This window comes from Papaver somniferum, chromosome 8 (genome assembly GCF_003573695.1).
Source record: "Papaver somniferum cultivar HN1 chromosome 8, ASM357369v1, whole genome shotgun sequence".
NCBI classification, from domain to species: domain Eukaryota; kingdom Viridiplantae; phylum Streptophyta; class Magnoliopsida; order Ranunculales; family Papaveraceae; genus Papaver; species Papaver somniferum.
In genome coordinates this window covers 4,418,941-4,435,746 of record NC_039365.1, presented here as the reverse complement: position 1 = coordinate 4,435,746, position 16,806 = coordinate 4,418,941, and the positions used below count along the sequence as shown (strand labels likewise).

Sequence of the window (16,806 nt, the reverse complement as noted above, 5' to 3'; positions counted from 1 at the left end):
AGTAATAAGTACGACTAGTAAACAAAAATCTGGCAACAACCAATTTCAAAAAACCAAACCTCTAGATGTTTGAAAAACTATTACAGAAGATCCTTTATGTCTTGTTGATTAATTACATTTTCAAAGTACTCAAAAAGCAAAGTCCAATCGAACAGCCATACCTGAAGGGAACATGCCATACCCGGAGGGATGTAGGATTTCTTCTTCCCACATGAAAAGAAAAAATGGAAGGAAAAAAAAATGTCACGAACATCTTTAAACACCCTCATGACGCTAACTATTATCGTGGGTTTATGCTTTAGTTTTCTCCACCATATCAAAATTTTCTCAACAATTGTATAATCGCTGTTTTCCAAAGACTTAAAAAAAGTGCACTTCATTTTTGTACGATATATATATATATATAGTACCGATTCTCTTTTGACATATTCATCATGTTCCAATGAACAAATAACGTGTGAGGAAGGTTAATTGCATGATTAGCTTCTGAATGTGACCGGTTTATTATCTATTGCTGAGCACATTTACTTTATATTTGTTATATCACCCCCTCACCTCGAGACCTAATTTCAAAAATTCAAATGCACAGAAATTTTAGGGCTTTTTGATAAAGTATCCATGCTTTCACTTTACACTAAAAAAGTTCCCGACTTTTTAGAAATTTGTTAAAGTATCCTTATCTTGACCGTTTTATTCAAAAAAACTATAAACGGAAGTTAGCAGCTGTTATTGCTTAGGTGGCAACGTAAATATGTCTAAAAAGCCCTTCCTATTGAGTATAGCTGAATCCACTTGATTCGTCGATTTGAAACGCCGAGTCGAGTCGAGACCATTTGCACGGCCATGCACAAACCTCATCATATAATTTTACAGTGCATAACTTCCTAACCGAGCTCCACTTGCAGTTTCATCCAATTCAAGCCACATGCTCATAACATTGTCATGCTATATTGACCTGCAACTCCTATCTCAGATTGAGCTCAACTGCTAAATCAATCCCCATTCAACCACCATTCCATGTACACACACATTCATTCACCTGCAACTCCTAGCTCTTACCAATTGCCGAAACTCATCTCAAGTAACTCGGTGTAAACACCAGACCCACTGAACTACGATAACAAATACTGTAATTTGATAGTTCAAATACACTTCAATTCATTCCCCATTATCCACAGCAACACCATTATCATTTTCCATGTTTTCTAGCTCCAGTTCCTTCAAAACCCCATGGACATTCAACTGGTTTATGTATTCAAACTCATCCAATTCTGCCATCGACAAATCCATCTCAAACCCTGTTAAACAATCCACAAGCACCATGGAAAAAAACCACAAAGCTTGTATGAGCCGCCTTAACCTGCAATTTCACATTCATTCACAACCCATAATTAGTCAATCAAACACAATTTTCATTATCAATAACATCATTGGTTTAACTAAGTTTCAGTCTTGAAACTCCATCAAATACTTATCATTTCGAACCCAATTCAACCTGCAAACTTGGGCTACGACCACCACACAAACTCGAACCCAAACTCGAACTACAACCAACATTCATTATCAATTTCTGCTCATTTCCCGTTCACAAATTTCACCCAAAATCCATCAACTTTAACTACTTTCATCTCTTCCTCTTGTTGGCTTCAGAAGAACTCTCGACCCTTGATGAATATGCCAGTTCCATGACTAGGTTGAACAAAATCTGTTTAACAACCCATTTCACCATCACCATACACATGGACTCAGCATCATCTTCCCAATCTTTCTCTATCAACCATACAACAACTACATATCACAAAAGCCATTTCTTCTTCCACAACTGCATCTTAGTACCAATTAACAGTCGAAAACCTTTCCGAATCTTTCCCATCTTCTCATTTCAATCTTGTAATGAGTTTCATGGCCATTAAACCCATAACAGTCACATTGATACTCTAACCCCTAATCATTCATCTAAAATTTCAATTCAATTAACCCTCAAATAAAATCCCTAACCTCTTACAACAATTCAATCTTCCCTAGCAATTCAATTCAACTTCAATCAACACTATATACCCACCAATTTTTCTCAACAAACCCTAACTAAAAATTTCTCAATTACTCTTCTTCTTTGTAAATAAAACTTCGATATAAAACTATAACCTTCTTCTCCACATCATGTTCTTCAAAACCCATCCTCTAATTTCCTATAAATCACCCAATCACCAAGAACCATAAATATCTTTCAAATCCTCACTAAATCTTACAATCAACTAGTAATCCATCTTTATCATCTTCATAAATGAAAACCCATCTTTTATTCTTCAGTAACATGATTAATTTCACATAAAATCAAAAGAGAAACCACAAACCGTAAATTTTTTTTACCTGATTTACTTTTCCTGAGTTTGATTTGATTATATGAATCAATACCACCATTACCGGCCATTCCATAAACTTCCTCTCTTTCTCTCGATTTTATAATATCAAAATCACTCTCGGAATCACAACAACGAACAACAGGGGAGAAAAGAAATAAAAACAAAGAGAAGAAGAAACAGAAGAGAAGAGGAAGAGTGTCGGCTGAAATTTCTCTCACTCTTAGATATAGTGCTGGGGTTCATAGTAATTTGACCCATTTTTTTTTGGACTAGGTAAATGACTGTGGACTCAATATGTGGGTCCAAGATGTGAAAATATACTGTATGGTCAGTTTAACAAATTTTATAAAAACGGGGACGTTTTTTAATGGGTATATATCGGGGTAATTTATCAAAATGTCCACTTGTAAAGCTGAGAAAGAAGTAAAATTACATGGGTAACAAGAACAATGATAAACTTGAATGATCTGGTTACAATATTCGTTGATACCCTATTTCTATTAACAATTACAAAAATAATTGTTTCACGAACCAATACCTAGTACTATATATCATTTTTATCTTTATAAAATTACCCCTAAAATCTAGATGCTAGGACGCTATGTCTTGACTCTTGACCTCGAGACTTGAGTTTATGCTCTTGTAAAAATTGTCTAACAACGTTATTTGGCCAAATAGGATCGTGCAGTTCCTATAAAATCTATCTCTAAAATACTCTTAAACAGGGATAGAGCTAATCGGAATGAAAAGTATTTTCTCTGAGATTGGAAATGAAAATTATTATCCACACACGATGTATTCTCTAGAAAAGAGCCATACTGTCTTATTTATTTTCACATGAACACTTTATTAAAAAATTGATAAATTTATGAAAAAAATTATATTTGATAAAAAAATGTTCACTTTCAACACGATAATACTAGTGTTTGTTGTTTGAAGTTAATGCCATAAAATCGTCTCTTTGGTAATACCCCCTTGTTAGAGAAAAATAAAAAATCACAAGGGTTTTATGCTTCTACTTTGGCATAATTTTATAGGTAAGCAATAAAAATAAAACAATGACTTTTATAAACTTGTATTTTTACCTTATGTCATACGAATCCTCCATAAACTTTACTTCTCTTGCTTCAATTTTTTTTATAAGGCTTCAATATTCACCATAAAAGGGACAAATGGTTGTCTTTCGGAGGACTGGTAAAGTTAAGGGAATATGTTCATTTAAGATTTTCCAAGAGAAACCAAGATTATGAGGTTTTATAACTAGTTCAATTATAAGACAACTATGGTATGATGATCACTTTGAATTGACTTATATACCTTTTTTGGGTGCGAGTGGTGTTGTTTTGTCTATTTGGGTCAACAACAGATTCATCAAGGAGGATGGGAGATTAGGTTACAATATGATTTTTAGATCTTAGCTTAGCTTTGATTTTATTTTTGAAACAGAGGATTAAATGTAAGCTTGAGAAGTCTGCTTCTTATAAATTAAAAAAAAAAATGGTGGTTGAAAAGGTGTGAGAGAGGTGTATTTTCTTTTTTTGATGGATTTCATTTTAGACATCGGATCGATTCACTTCTGACCATAAGATAAAATCGGATGCTAACATTAACTTAACACCGTTAAGTATTAATCTTTATTATTATTTGTTTAACCTACTATTATGTCAATGGTTTGACTTTACGGATCAAGGTACTAACCATTAATTTTTGAAATGTTGGGTACGAAAGCAATGTGTTGGACATTTACTGGGTACCAAACGTTAAATAGCACAAATAAAGACAACTTTTATATATGATGATAAAGAAATGCCAAGTACAATATCTTCATATGATAAATTATTTTCTAAAACCCTTAATCTTGAGCATATCTTCATTGCATTATCATTTTATTTAAATGCTTCTAGATCTTGGAAAACGAATAATTCAAGAATTAAATTTATTGTCGCCCAAGCTCTATTTAGAAAGATCAAATTCCATCCCGCCGGCCGCCACATGTACATAACAAATATGGCAGTAGATGGGCATCAACAATCACTTTTTAGAGTACCATTAAAACAAATGGTGGGAGACTTAGATTTAAATTTTCTCCATCATCTCAAGACTTTGGCGATAACATGGATATATGCGTTGATACCCTGGTTCTAAAAGAACAAGAACAAAGTGTCCGTGTAACTCGTTGAACTTGTTGAAAAAATAACAGTGGACTCCCATCTATAAAAAATACAAATACAAACTTCATAATTCAGTCAGGATAAAAACTCGGTGCCCAGCAACTTCATTAAGTTCTAATGAAAAATTAATAAGGCTTGATTTGCAATAAAGGTGACTGGTTTATAATCCATGTATTGTTGACCGCACTTTTGGTCTCATTTATCAGCCACGCACGAACTAGGTTTAGGCTGTTTAGTCTCCTGTAAAAAATCCCCACGTCTAGTATTCAAGGCCTATCCATACTGCAAGTTTGCAATAGCCTGTGAACGAATAAATACACTGTTAGAGTATTGCTCGGTCGAACTCGCAAACGTTGCTATCTCAAACTTGTTTGTCAAATTTAGTTGTCAAAACTATATGTCTTGATTTATAGTCTACTTATAGCTAAAGTCTCGGACTAGGATAGGTAAGTGTAGTTAAGCTCCAGACTCCACCGCGATCATCATACGAAGACGAAGAACTACTCAAGGAACCAGTGGAACTTGATCGACTAAAAGGTATGTGGAGACTTAAACTTATCTATCACTCAAATGTTCATCTACTCTATCTCCTAATCTTGAGATAAAAGTCGTATAAGTATATAGATTTCAATTATACACATTTGCTACTTCGAGCCGAATTTAACTCGACTTTCTATTTCTTGAAATATGTGTTGGTAAGCTTTCGCTTTAGCCAAGTTCATCTTTACTCGTGACGAAGGTCATGTTAACATTTCAATAACTTGAAAATCGCTTTGATGAAAAATAGTTTGTGAACAACAACTATATAACATCCTCTAAGAATGTTTCAATGATTGAAGTGTAGAGTTGAGATTATGTAACCATCTTTGGATATAAGCATATATAGTGTGTTCTCACATTAGTGCATAAATCCATGAACCGGGAACCAAGTGTATGCATATGTGTGTGTACGAAATTGGTGAAGGAGACAGGTTAAGTATGCGTACCTGTACGCATACTGGCGGAAGTTCACGTCCGTGAATATCTGCTGAGTTTGGGAATTGAAAAACTCTTAACCAGTTACCTTAAGTATGCGTACCCGTACGCATACTGACGGAAGTTTTCTACCCGAGAATTTCTGTTGAGGTTGGACACCAAAACCAACTCAAATCCGGTTGCTTAGGTACGCATACCCGTGCGCATAATTAAGCTGGTTACTTTATCAAATCGATCAGTTCATGAACTTAAACATTTAAATTATAAGGAATGCAATCTTTGCAAACCATGGCTATAATGTTCATGAATCGATTCAAGTGAATCAAACCAATTTTGTTTCAATTGTATCTTCCAAAAGATCTAAACAATTGAACAACTCTTTAACTAGTTCATTTGAGTCATTTGAACTAGTTGTGGTAAAGAAAAATATGGTTGATATGAAAGTGCTCATATGGCTAACCATTTGGTTAACTACTGTTAAACCAACTAGGTGTACATGTTTAGGTACAATTACTCAAACCTAAATGAAATATATCTCATTTGTGTATAACAATATAAGATTCGATCTAACGGTTGAAAGATATTAGCTTGAATCTAATCAGGTTTTCATCTAACGGTGGATATTGAATGCTTTGTTACTAAGCTATAACATTGATTGCAAACCTGATTTGAAATCTATATAAAGGAGAACTTTAGCAATTGGGAAACCTAATCCCCACACCTCTTATGTGATACTAAATTTATAAGATAGAGTCGATTCTCCTTTAACCTTAGGTTTCTTCTCGAGACCCTGTAGGTTCACGACTTGAAGACTTCATTGGGATTGTGAAGCCAGACCCAACTATTTTCTCTGTAGTTGCGTGATCTGATCTTGTTGTTTCTATAGTATTGAGTACAATTGTAAGATTGGCTCGAGATTAATTTTTCCGATAGGCAAGATAGAAAAGTAGTCACAAACATCTTCGTCTCATCGTTTATGATTCGACAATATCTAGTTTCGTCATTATACGATTTAGATTATTATGAGGTGATTGATAATTCTAGACCGTTCTTCGGAATATAAGTCCGGATTATCGATTGGTTCCTGTTCACCTTTATTTACCAAAATACGGAACAAAACTCGTAGATATTTATGTGGGAGACAGATTTATCTATTACCGTAGACTTTTCTATGTCATATATATTTGTTTATTAAAGTCTTCGAATTTGGATCGTAGCAACTCTTAGTTGTGGGTGAGATTAGCTAAGGAAATCAAGTGCGTAGTATCTGCTGGGATCAGAGATGTAAGGAGCTCAACTATACCTTGGATCAATGTGAGATTGATTGGGGTTCAATTACAGTCCAGACCGAAGTTAGTTAGTAGTAGGCTAGTGTCTGTATCGGCTTAATAGAGTGTGTGTTCAATCTGGACTAGGTCCCGGGGTTTTTTTGCATTTGCGGTTTCCTCGTTAACAAAACTTCTATATCTGTGTTATTTCTTTTCCGCATTATATTTCGTTATATAATTGAAATATCACGGGTTGTGTGTTGAATAGATCAGTTGGTAAATCCGACCTTTGGTTGTTGATTGAAATTGATTGATACTTGAACATTGGTCTTTGGCACCGTTCAATTTAATTTCTCTTATATTCAATTAGACTCGCAGATTTTTATTTGCTTGAGTAAAGTATTGAATCAAGAAATTGAGATATAACTCTTGATATACTTTTTATAAGATTGGTTCTGACTGTCTAGTTGAGTCTCTTAAAAGTATATTGGAGTTTGTCCATACAGATTGCTAAGAGAAATATTGGGTGTGGTTGTTAGACCCACGCTTTTTAAATTGGTATCAGAGCAGTTAAACACGTTTTAAGACGTCATAAGTCTGTGTATGTAGCAACATGAGTCTGTGGAAAAAATCTCATCTCTGACATATACACACACCAACATGTCCTCCAAAGCTTTTAATTATGCCAAATGTCTTGGGATTGCCTCAAAGGATTACTCCTTAGCCGATTCTTTCGAATCCCGAGGAAATGAGACAATTGACACTATATCAAAAGATGAAATGGAGCTCACCAGAATCTTAAAAATTCCTACTAAGGCTATTGATTTTCAAAATCATGCTCAGCTTCTTGATGAATTTGAAAAGTCTCTTGATCGAGAACGAGAACGAGAACTCTATAATATCATTGAGTACTTCTCTAATAATATCGAAAAACTTATTCAAGAAACTACTCTACAAAATGAAAATATTAGTGTTCTTGAAGATATTGTTAAGGAAGACTCAATTAGAGAAAAATGTTTGATCGAGACGCATTCATTTGATCTAAACAGACTCGTGTTGAAAAAGAGAAACTTGCTGCAGCTCTTCAACTTGCCCAAGAATAGTGTAACACCTTGAAAAGGGAAAACTCTGTCATGATGATTAAGTCATCTTCTACTCCTTCTCCCCATACTCACAAGGTTTTACCTAGCGTAAAGAAAAATTCCTCCAAGGAATTACCTACGGTGAACCACTTGCAAAATCCGCATGTGCAGGCAGAAGTTTTGAGTCAAGGGAATCATGTCTCAATTCTACGATGATATTCCTTTTGTGGGAAAAATAATCACTATGATCTTCATTATTTTGCTAGGAGGAAAAAAAATTCTAATCTTCATAATTTACTTCTTTCTACCGTCAATGGAGTAAATCATCTGACGAAGTGTACAGTGAATATCTTACCCGTAGAAAATCAGAAATCTTATAAAAATGATCTCTTTTCAAGAAATGATCACAGGTTACGTGTTCCTCATTATGGTATAAACTCTTGTGCCACTAATGAAGACTTTCGCCGTGGTTACAAGAACAAGTCTGGTAAGTCTAGATCAAGAAAATGGAAATCCTCCAAATTCCCTATTCTGGAACCGATTTCTCGAGGTCCTAGACCCAGTCCTCAGAAAAATCCTTCGGATGGACTTTTGAAAAGGTTTCTGACAGATTCCTCTGGAATACGTTATAATCGAAGGAAATAAGGGAATATACAAGTAGAACGGTCAAACAACTTGTACAATCCTTCTCCCATGTTTGGTAGTGAGATCACTTCTCACCCCTTTACCTAACTCTAGGTAACCTCATCCTTGAATCTATCTTCAGAGGTAAAAGGATGATGATTATGGGAGTCTCAAGATTTGTTGTACATTTTTGTGTGTTGTTTCCTTTTGTCAATCTGAGTTATGCAAGTCTGCTTCATGAATCAGGCTCTAATTTTTAAGGATTATTGAGCAATATTGACAAACATTGTGTTTTTTTCTTCTTACTGGACTTTGTTCATATCCATTATTATCTTGTGAGCGGTCCTTGAACGTCTGTGTCCTATTCCTGTGAGTTCATAGGGTTTCCTTAATGATAAGATACTTCTCTTAATACATATACATCTTATATTATATTAATCCGTCCCTAACAAAAAATTATATGGAGAACTCTGCAGAATCTCAAGATATTGTGCATTTTGATATGGAGGAAGACACTCAAGGATGTGATTTGATTCAAGAGTTGGTTCTAAAGAAGATGCTTGCAAGGAAGGAACACAACTCTTGGATGGGTGAATCTGTCAAGGATTTAATTTGTTTTCAGAATGATTCAAAGGTCGAGTTTGCAAATCTTCAATTGAAAATAAACAAACTCTTAGATGGTCAGGCCAGAATCCTAGCTAATCAAAATATTCTGATACAGAATCAAAAGAAGCTCATCATATACTGTGTCAAGGCTAGACAACTTTCTCGGGTGGTTGATCGTAAAGTTAGCATTTCAACTCACGAACATGGTGTATTTACGGTCAAAAGAGTAAAGGAAATCAGTGATACCTTCTATGATGGATTCATTGAAAGGTATGAGGTTCTCAATGAACTTTGATTTGACTTTGTCTAGGAAATCTTCTTATGAAATTTTTTTTCTTGATTTTTAGGAAGAATAACTAGAGTTTGGAATAGCCATTATTGTGATTACACATAGCTATGTCCAATGATTTTCATCTTCAATGTTTTTAGATTTATTTGCTTACATTATAAAGTTTGTTTGGAAGATGATTTTTGAAGTATTAATCTTTATGGTTTTATATATTGCAAATTATTATGGGGTATGTGTGTTTACGTCTGTGAACTATGATTGTCCCGTATGTGGTCAAAAGTTAAGTCTTTCGTATGTCGATATGCAAGTATTGATAAAAGATTGAATGAACTTTTGACTTACAAAAGTTAAAGACTTTACGTCATTATTTGATATAAGAAAGGATAAAAAAATTGTTTACAGGGATTATGTATATTGTATGTCATTGTGTGGATCTTCCCTGTCTATTCCGTATATTGTATGTCATTACAGGGATATAGAATGAATCCTTGTCTATTCCGTATTATTGATCTTCCCTGATCCATATTTTTTTATATATATATACTGTGTGGATCTGTAAGTTTTCTTATGTTGAGAATTTCCGATTAAATTAATCATGGGTTCTCTTGTGGTTAATTTAATTGAGTTTTTGGATACAAATTCATATTTTTATGTGATTTGTGTTGTCCAAAGAAATCCTTCTTTTCTTGTGAAAGTAAGGTCACTCTTATTGTTCTTTCGGGATTGACATTTTATGGTGGAGAGTTATTAATTGAACTTGTGCTTAATTACCAAATATTTGTGGGGAGTGCGGCTGTGGAATATTGTAGGAGTTATCTTGTATCTTTATAAACTCCTTGATAAATGCATTTAGTTTCGGCTTTATGATTGCATCTAAACAAGTTGATATGTGCTTTTCTTTGGTCTTGAAGCATATCCATGGAAATTTCATTAGGATCCCACTAGTTTTCGTACCTTTGCCAATTTTATTGACAAAAGGGGGAGAATTAATGTGTAGTTCACGCTACAAAATACATATGGTTTTCGGATCATTATATAAGGGGGAGTGGTTTTCATGTTGAGATGTAAGTATTGACTGTGGGGGGGGGGGGGGGGGGGGGGGGGGGGGGGGGTGATACATATCACTATAGTATTGTTGTCGAACTTGTGATACAATTGAACTTTGATGCTGTGTAATAATACTATGACATTGTATAACAATGATTGAGAGCCTTTGTTTTCTCATTGTTATGGCTACGGATTTTCAACAACGATGATACTGAACTTACAACCTTTGGAATCATTGGAGTACTTGGAACTGACGAATATTTCGAGTAATGTTGAAGAACCAAGGAGATCATGCATGTGGAAGAGAAGCTGCAAAGTTTATTTATTTTGTATTCCATATGTATTGATAGTTTTGTCACTAAAATTGACAAAGAGGGAGATTGTTAGAGCATTGCTCGGTCGAACTCGCAAGCGTGCTATCTCAAGCTTGTTTGTAAAATTTAGTTGTCAAAACTATATATCTCGATTTCTAGTCTACTTATAGCTAAAGTCTCGGACTAGGATAGATAAGTGTAGTTGAACTCCAGACTCCACCGTGATCATCATACGAAGACGAAGAATTACTCAAGGAACCAGTGGAACTTCATCGACTAAAAGGTATCGGGATACTTGAACTTATCTATCACTCAAAAGTCTATCTACTTTATCTCCTACTCTTGAGACGAAAGTCGTATAAGTATATGGATTTCAATTATACACATTTGCTATTTCGATCCGAGTTTAACTCTCCTTTCTATTTCTCGAAATATGTGTTGGTAAGATTTCGCTTTAGCCAAGTTCATCTTTACTCGTGACGAAAGTCATGTTGACATTTCAATATCTTGAAAATCGCTTTGATGAAAAACAGTTTGTGAACAACAACTATATAACATCCTCTAAGAATGTTTCAATGATTAAAGTGTAGAGTTGAGATTATGTAACCATCTTTGGATATAAGCATATATAGTGTGTTCGCACATTAGTGTATAAATCCATGAACCGGGAACCAAGTGTATGCATATGCGTATGTAAGAAATTGGTGAAGGAGACAGGTTAAGTATGCGTACCCATACGTATACTGGAAGAAGTTCACGTCCGTGAATATCTGCTGAGTTTGGGAATTGACAAACTCTTAACCAGTCACCTTAAGTATGTGTACCCCTACACATACTGGCGGCAGTTTTCTACCCGAGATTTTGTGCTAAGGCTGGAAACCAAAACCAACTCAAATCCGGTTGCTTAGGTACACATACCCGTACGCATACTAAAGCTGCTTACTTTATCAAATTGGTCAGTTCATGAACTTAAACATTTAAATTATAAGGAATGCAATCTTTGCGAACCATGGATATAATGTTCATGAATCGATTCAAGTGAATCAAACCGATTTTGTTTCAATTGTGTTTTTCAAAAGATCTAAGCAATTGAACAACTCTTTTGCTAGTTCATTTGAGTCATTTGAACTAGTTGTGGTAAGAAGAATATGGTTGATATGAAAGTTCTCATATGGCTAACCATTTGGTTAACTACTGTTGAACCAACTAGGTGTACACGTTTAGGTACGGTTACTCAAACCTAAATGAAATACATCTCATTTGTGTTTAACAAGCTAAGATTCGATCTAAAAGTTGAAAGATATTAGCTTGAATCTAATCAGGTTTTCATCTAATGGTGGATATTTCAATGCTTTTTTACTAAGCTAACATTGATTGGAAACCTGATTTGAAAACTATATAAAGGAGAACTCTAGCAACTGGGAAATCTAATCCCCACACCTCCTGTGTGATAATAGTTGTATAAGCTAGAGTCGATTTTCCTTTAACCTTAGGTTTCTTCTCGAGACCCTGTAGGTTAACGACTTGAAGACTTCATTGGGATTGTGAAGCCAGACCCAACTATTTTCTCGGTAGTTACGTGATCTGATCTTGTTGTTTTATCGTATTGAGTACAATTGTAAGATTGGATCGAGATTAATTTCTCCGATCGGCAAGATAGAAAAGTAGTCACAAACATCTTCGTCTCATCGTTTGTGATTCCATAATATCTAGTTTCGCCATCATATGATTTAGATTATTGTAAGGTGATTGATAATTCTAGGTTGTTCTTCGGGAATATAATTCCGGGTTATCGATTGGTTCTTGTTCACCTTGATTTATCAAAAGACGGCACAAAACTCGTAGGTATTTCGGTGGGAGAAAGATTTATCTATTACTGTAGACTTTTCTGTGTGATACAGATTTGTTTATTAAAGTCTTCGACTTTGAGTCGTAGAACCTCTTAGTTGTGGGTGAGATCAGCTAAGAGAATCAAGTGCGTAGTATCCTGTTGGGATCAGAGACGTAAGGAGCGCAATTGTACCTTGGATCAGTGTGAGATTGATTGGGGTTCAACTACAGTCCAGACCGAAGTTAGTTTGTAGTAGGCTACTGTCTGTAGCGGCTTAATACAATGTGTATTCAATCTGGACTAGGTCCCGGGTTTTTCTGCATTTGCGGTTTCCTCGTTAACAAAACTCCAGGTGTCTGTGTTATTTCTTTTCCGCGTTATATTTCGCTATATGATTGAAATATCACAGGTTGTGCGTTGAATCGATCAATTGGTAAATCCAACCTTTGGTTGTTGATTGAAATTTATTGATACTTGAACATTGGTCTTTGGTACCGTTCAAGTTAATTTTTCTTATATTCAATTAGACTCGCAGATTTCTATTTGCTTGAGTAAAGTATTGAATCGAAAAATTGAGATATAACTCTTGATATACTTTTTATAAGATTGATTCTGACGGTCTAGTTGATTTTCTTAAAAGTATATTGGAGTTTGTCCATACAGATTGTTAAACGAAATATTAGGTGTGGTTGTTAGACCCCCGCCTTTTCATACATCACAAAACTAGCGATTCTAATTGGGGATATGTGATATATCCATTGAAAAGTTGGTGCAAAAATATAACGGAATAGCTTCAAAGTTCAAACGATGTGTGACGTATTTTCAGATCTAATGTCTTTCGGATGTCTTTTTCTATGTCCGAGTAATACAGTTTGATACAGTTAAATTCTGTGAGTTTGATCACAGCAAAGTAAATTTCATATTCTTTGTATTCAGGGATCAAGCCATCAAGGAGTTACTTTTCATTAACTTCTGTACTTTTTCAAATTGCTCTACCGCGATTCAGAATTTGTAAAAATTTCCAATCACACTTTATGGGATCCCACGGGAACATGTCATGATAACAGTTGCCATGAGTGTATCTTGATTGCGTTATCCTTTTTCTTTAACACTCTTATTTGCTAATTGATTTTAGTCAGTGAACTGTCCAAGAACTTTGTTTGGTCTTGGAAAGATCTATTCCCTGCCCATTAGAGATAACAAATATGGCAGTAGATGGGCCGTATAAAATCAAAACAAATGCTATGTGACTTGGGCATAGGGGCAGACGGATTTGGGAAAACGAACGATCCGCGTGATCGGTTTCCTCCATTTATTAACCGACGGATTTTGGAAAGTGGTAAAGACGAATAGACTAGTTGTATTTAGACTAGGAAAGTAGGGTTAGCCTATATATTAGACGTTTAGGGTGTAGTTCTTTTATTATTTTCTCATTCAAAGAGCGAGAGAGCTCACAGCCTTGTTTCTTTTGGTGCACATAGGTTCTTGCGAGACCTATCGGAGCATTCTGATTTTCCAATTCTTTGGAATTAGGTTTCAGTTTTCTCCACCATCTCAAAGCTTTCTCGTTAAATACCCTGACAGCGCCGGCCGTGAGGGGAGGTCAACGAAGATTGATTTTGGGGCAGTAACGACCAAGGGGCAGCAAAAAAAGAATTGTGCAAGGGACATTTTAGGTTACCAGTGATAAATAAAGGAGTAAACCATGATTAGAAAGAAAATACTAGGATATATTTTTAAGAGAACAGGGGGCATAAGATAAATACGGAGTTAGCTTAATGGTTTCGTGGGGAATATATATAACTACAATAGAAAATCAGAAACGAAAAATATGTATCGTTTTCTCTCCATTCTCCAGAACTCTTTCTTCCTTCCTTTTTCTTTCATGGCTTCACCAATATTGTAGGTACACAAAATATGTTCACCACGTGGCCGCATAGGAAGGCACGAGATAGAACTGAAGAATCTCATTTAAAGATCTCGGTCAGTGACTTGTCAAATCAAATGTCAGAACTACCTCGCCCCTAGCTAATAACGCAGAGCACGAAGAGGAAACACCCTAAAAATGAAGTACCTCGTATAAGAAGAATCAGTTGGAGTACCCAACAAGACACCAACCACGAAGAAAAGATGAACGAAGTAAGGTTGCTTGGCTAAAAAAATAATTAGCGAAGTCAATAAATTATGGAGCAAGAAAGGAGACAGCTGTCCCGACAAACATCCAAAATTATCAGCGAAAGAAAGGGGAAAACTTAATGGAAAACAATCCGGGCAAAGTAAGAAGCATCTCCACGAGATGCTCACGAAATAAAATGAGTTGTATACCATTAAGGTCGATTGACCTTTAAATTGGGGTCCTTGGGTAATGAAAAGAAAGGTCGAATTTAAGGGGAGAGTGCTTTGCTTGGGGGAGAGATTAGGGTTTTTTTATACTGGTGAACTTGTATTTTTCACTACTTGGAGTGGTTTTATTAATAAATAATTTCTCAGCCGGAACCTCGATCATTCTTAGATTGTTTCTCTTCTTACTTGCATTTCCTCTTGCATATTGTTTGGAGTAGTCAATATGTCATTCGAGTTATACTGTGTTAGGAATATATCTGATTTACCACTGGGTTTGAAACATGTATTTTATTGTGCCTGAATTGAGTCCTGATCTGAAGTCCACATATGCTTCTCATAATGCAGTAGCTGAATACAAGGAGGCCAAAGATGTACATGATACAAGATAACTAGCTCTCTTCTTATGCTTTTTAAGCACAAACAATGCATATTAACCACAAGTTGATTTTCTTTTTAGCTCGGAATCGAGACAGTGCCAGTTCTTGTTGGACCTGTTTCTTACTTGTTGTTGTCAAAGCTTGCGAAGGGTGTGGATAAATCGTTTTCGCCTCTTTCTTTGTTGGAAAAGATAATTCCGGTCTATAAGTATATTCTTCGAACTTCATTATCATTGGTTGTGTAGCTGATGTGCTAAGTTTGTATCTGACTGTATGTAATATGCATATGTGGAAATACAGGGAAGTTTTGGCTGAGTTTAAGGCAGCTGGTGCTACTTGGGTGCAGTTTGATGAACCCACACTTGTACTAGACCTGGAATCGCATCAATTAAGACCCACACTTGTACTAGCTGATGTGCTATTAATCTAAAAATTAGTGGTCTTTTAATTTCCTCGGGCTGACTTGAACATTGAGTTTTTTTTTCTTCCTATCTGTAGTCTGAAACGTAGCCGGATGATTTTGATACCTTACTAGCTGGATGATTTTGATACCTTACTGGTTCACTGAACTTGTTCTACCCCCAGGTTTTGTCATTATAATGTACTGTATGAGAGGGTTAAAACCAACATCCGAGCATTTCTCCAACTTATTGTATTTAGAAGAAAATGGAGGTGTGAATAGTGATGCATAACAGGTTCTGCAGCTCTTTTTTTTTTGCATAACTTGTTATGCAGTCCAGAAAACGGTTGCATAACACGTTATATAGTTACTTTTTTCATAGTATTGAAACCAACAAAAAATAAGGTTGCATAACTTGTCATGCACCTACAATAATATCTACATAACATGTTATGCAGTCGTGAAAATTGTGCATCCGAAAATATGACTGCATAATGCATTATGCATCGAGAAAATTGTTGCACAATCTTTTATGCATCGAGAAAATAGATGCATAACCTGATATGCACCCGTAAATACGGATGCATACTGCATTATGCATCAATTTTTTATGTACAGACTAAAATTAACCAAAACAATGATTACATAACTTGTTATAGATGCATAATTTTGTTACGCAGTCAAGAAAATGGTTGAATAATTCGTTATGCGTCTGCAGAATGTATTATGCATTTTTTTTGGTGGCTGCATAATGGTTATGTAGTCAGTTTCCGAAAATTTTCTCTAAAATGATGATCACCCCCGATTTTTCATGAAAAATAAAAATTTGATATTGTTGTTTGTGCTCGTTGCTTAGCTCTCTTTAAAAGTTTTCCAACGAGATAAAATTTGTTAAATTCCAAGGCGCAGATTTTTAGATATGTTATATTCAAGTTTGTTTTACAATTACACCCCTGAAAAAATAGTATGCATAACGAGTTATCCCTGAAAAAAATAGTATGCATAAATAATTATGTATTAATTCTTAATAATTTCGTATAATTTTGGGTATCACGGTACCTAAAATTAGTTATGGACCTGACAATGAAAGTATTATTCCGTCTGCGCCTGATTTTC

At 35.2% G+C, this 16,806-nt stretch overlaps 1 protein-coding gene and 1 long non-coding RNA gene across 2 annotated transcripts; one reads left to right on the top strand and one right to left on the bottom strand.

The window, feature by feature from the left end:
- Positions 1 to 582: 582 nt before the first annotated feature.
- LOC113302532 lies at positions 583 to 2,569 on the bottom strand. The gene is made up of 2 exons (XR_003336936.1): positions 2,371 to 2,569; positions 583 to 1,360 (listed from the first exon to the last, which is right to left on the bottom strand). It is a non-coding gene; the product is annotated as an uncharacterized LOC113302532 (long non-coding RNA).
- Positions 2,570 to 15,194: 12,625 nt separating this feature from the next.
- Positions 15,195 to 15,720, top strand: LOC113304959 (5-methyltetrahydropteroyltriglutamate--homocysteine methyltransferase-like). Its single transcript, XM_026554078.1, has 3 exons — positions 15,195 to 15,284; positions 15,371 to 15,498; positions 15,591 to 15,720. Exons 1-3 carry the CDS (start codon positions 15,195 to 15,197, stop codon positions 15,718 to 15,720), a joined length of 348 nt encoding a protein of 115 aa, XP_026409863.1.
- Positions 15,721 to 16,806: the final 1,086 nt, after the last annotated feature.

Coding starts and splice junctions, on each gene's coding strand:
- LOC113304959 (XM_026554078.1), top strand. CDS start 15,195: ATGTATTTTATTGTGCCTGAATTGAGTCCTGATCTGAAGTCCACATAT. Junction 15,285..15,370: donor AATACAAGGAGGCCAAAGAT/GTACATGATACA, acceptor TTTTCTTTTTAG/CTCGGAATCGAGACAGTGCC. Junction 15,499..15,590: donor AAGATAATTCCGGTCTATAA/GTATATTCTTCG, acceptor GTGGAAATACAG/GGAAGTTTTGGCTGAGTTTA.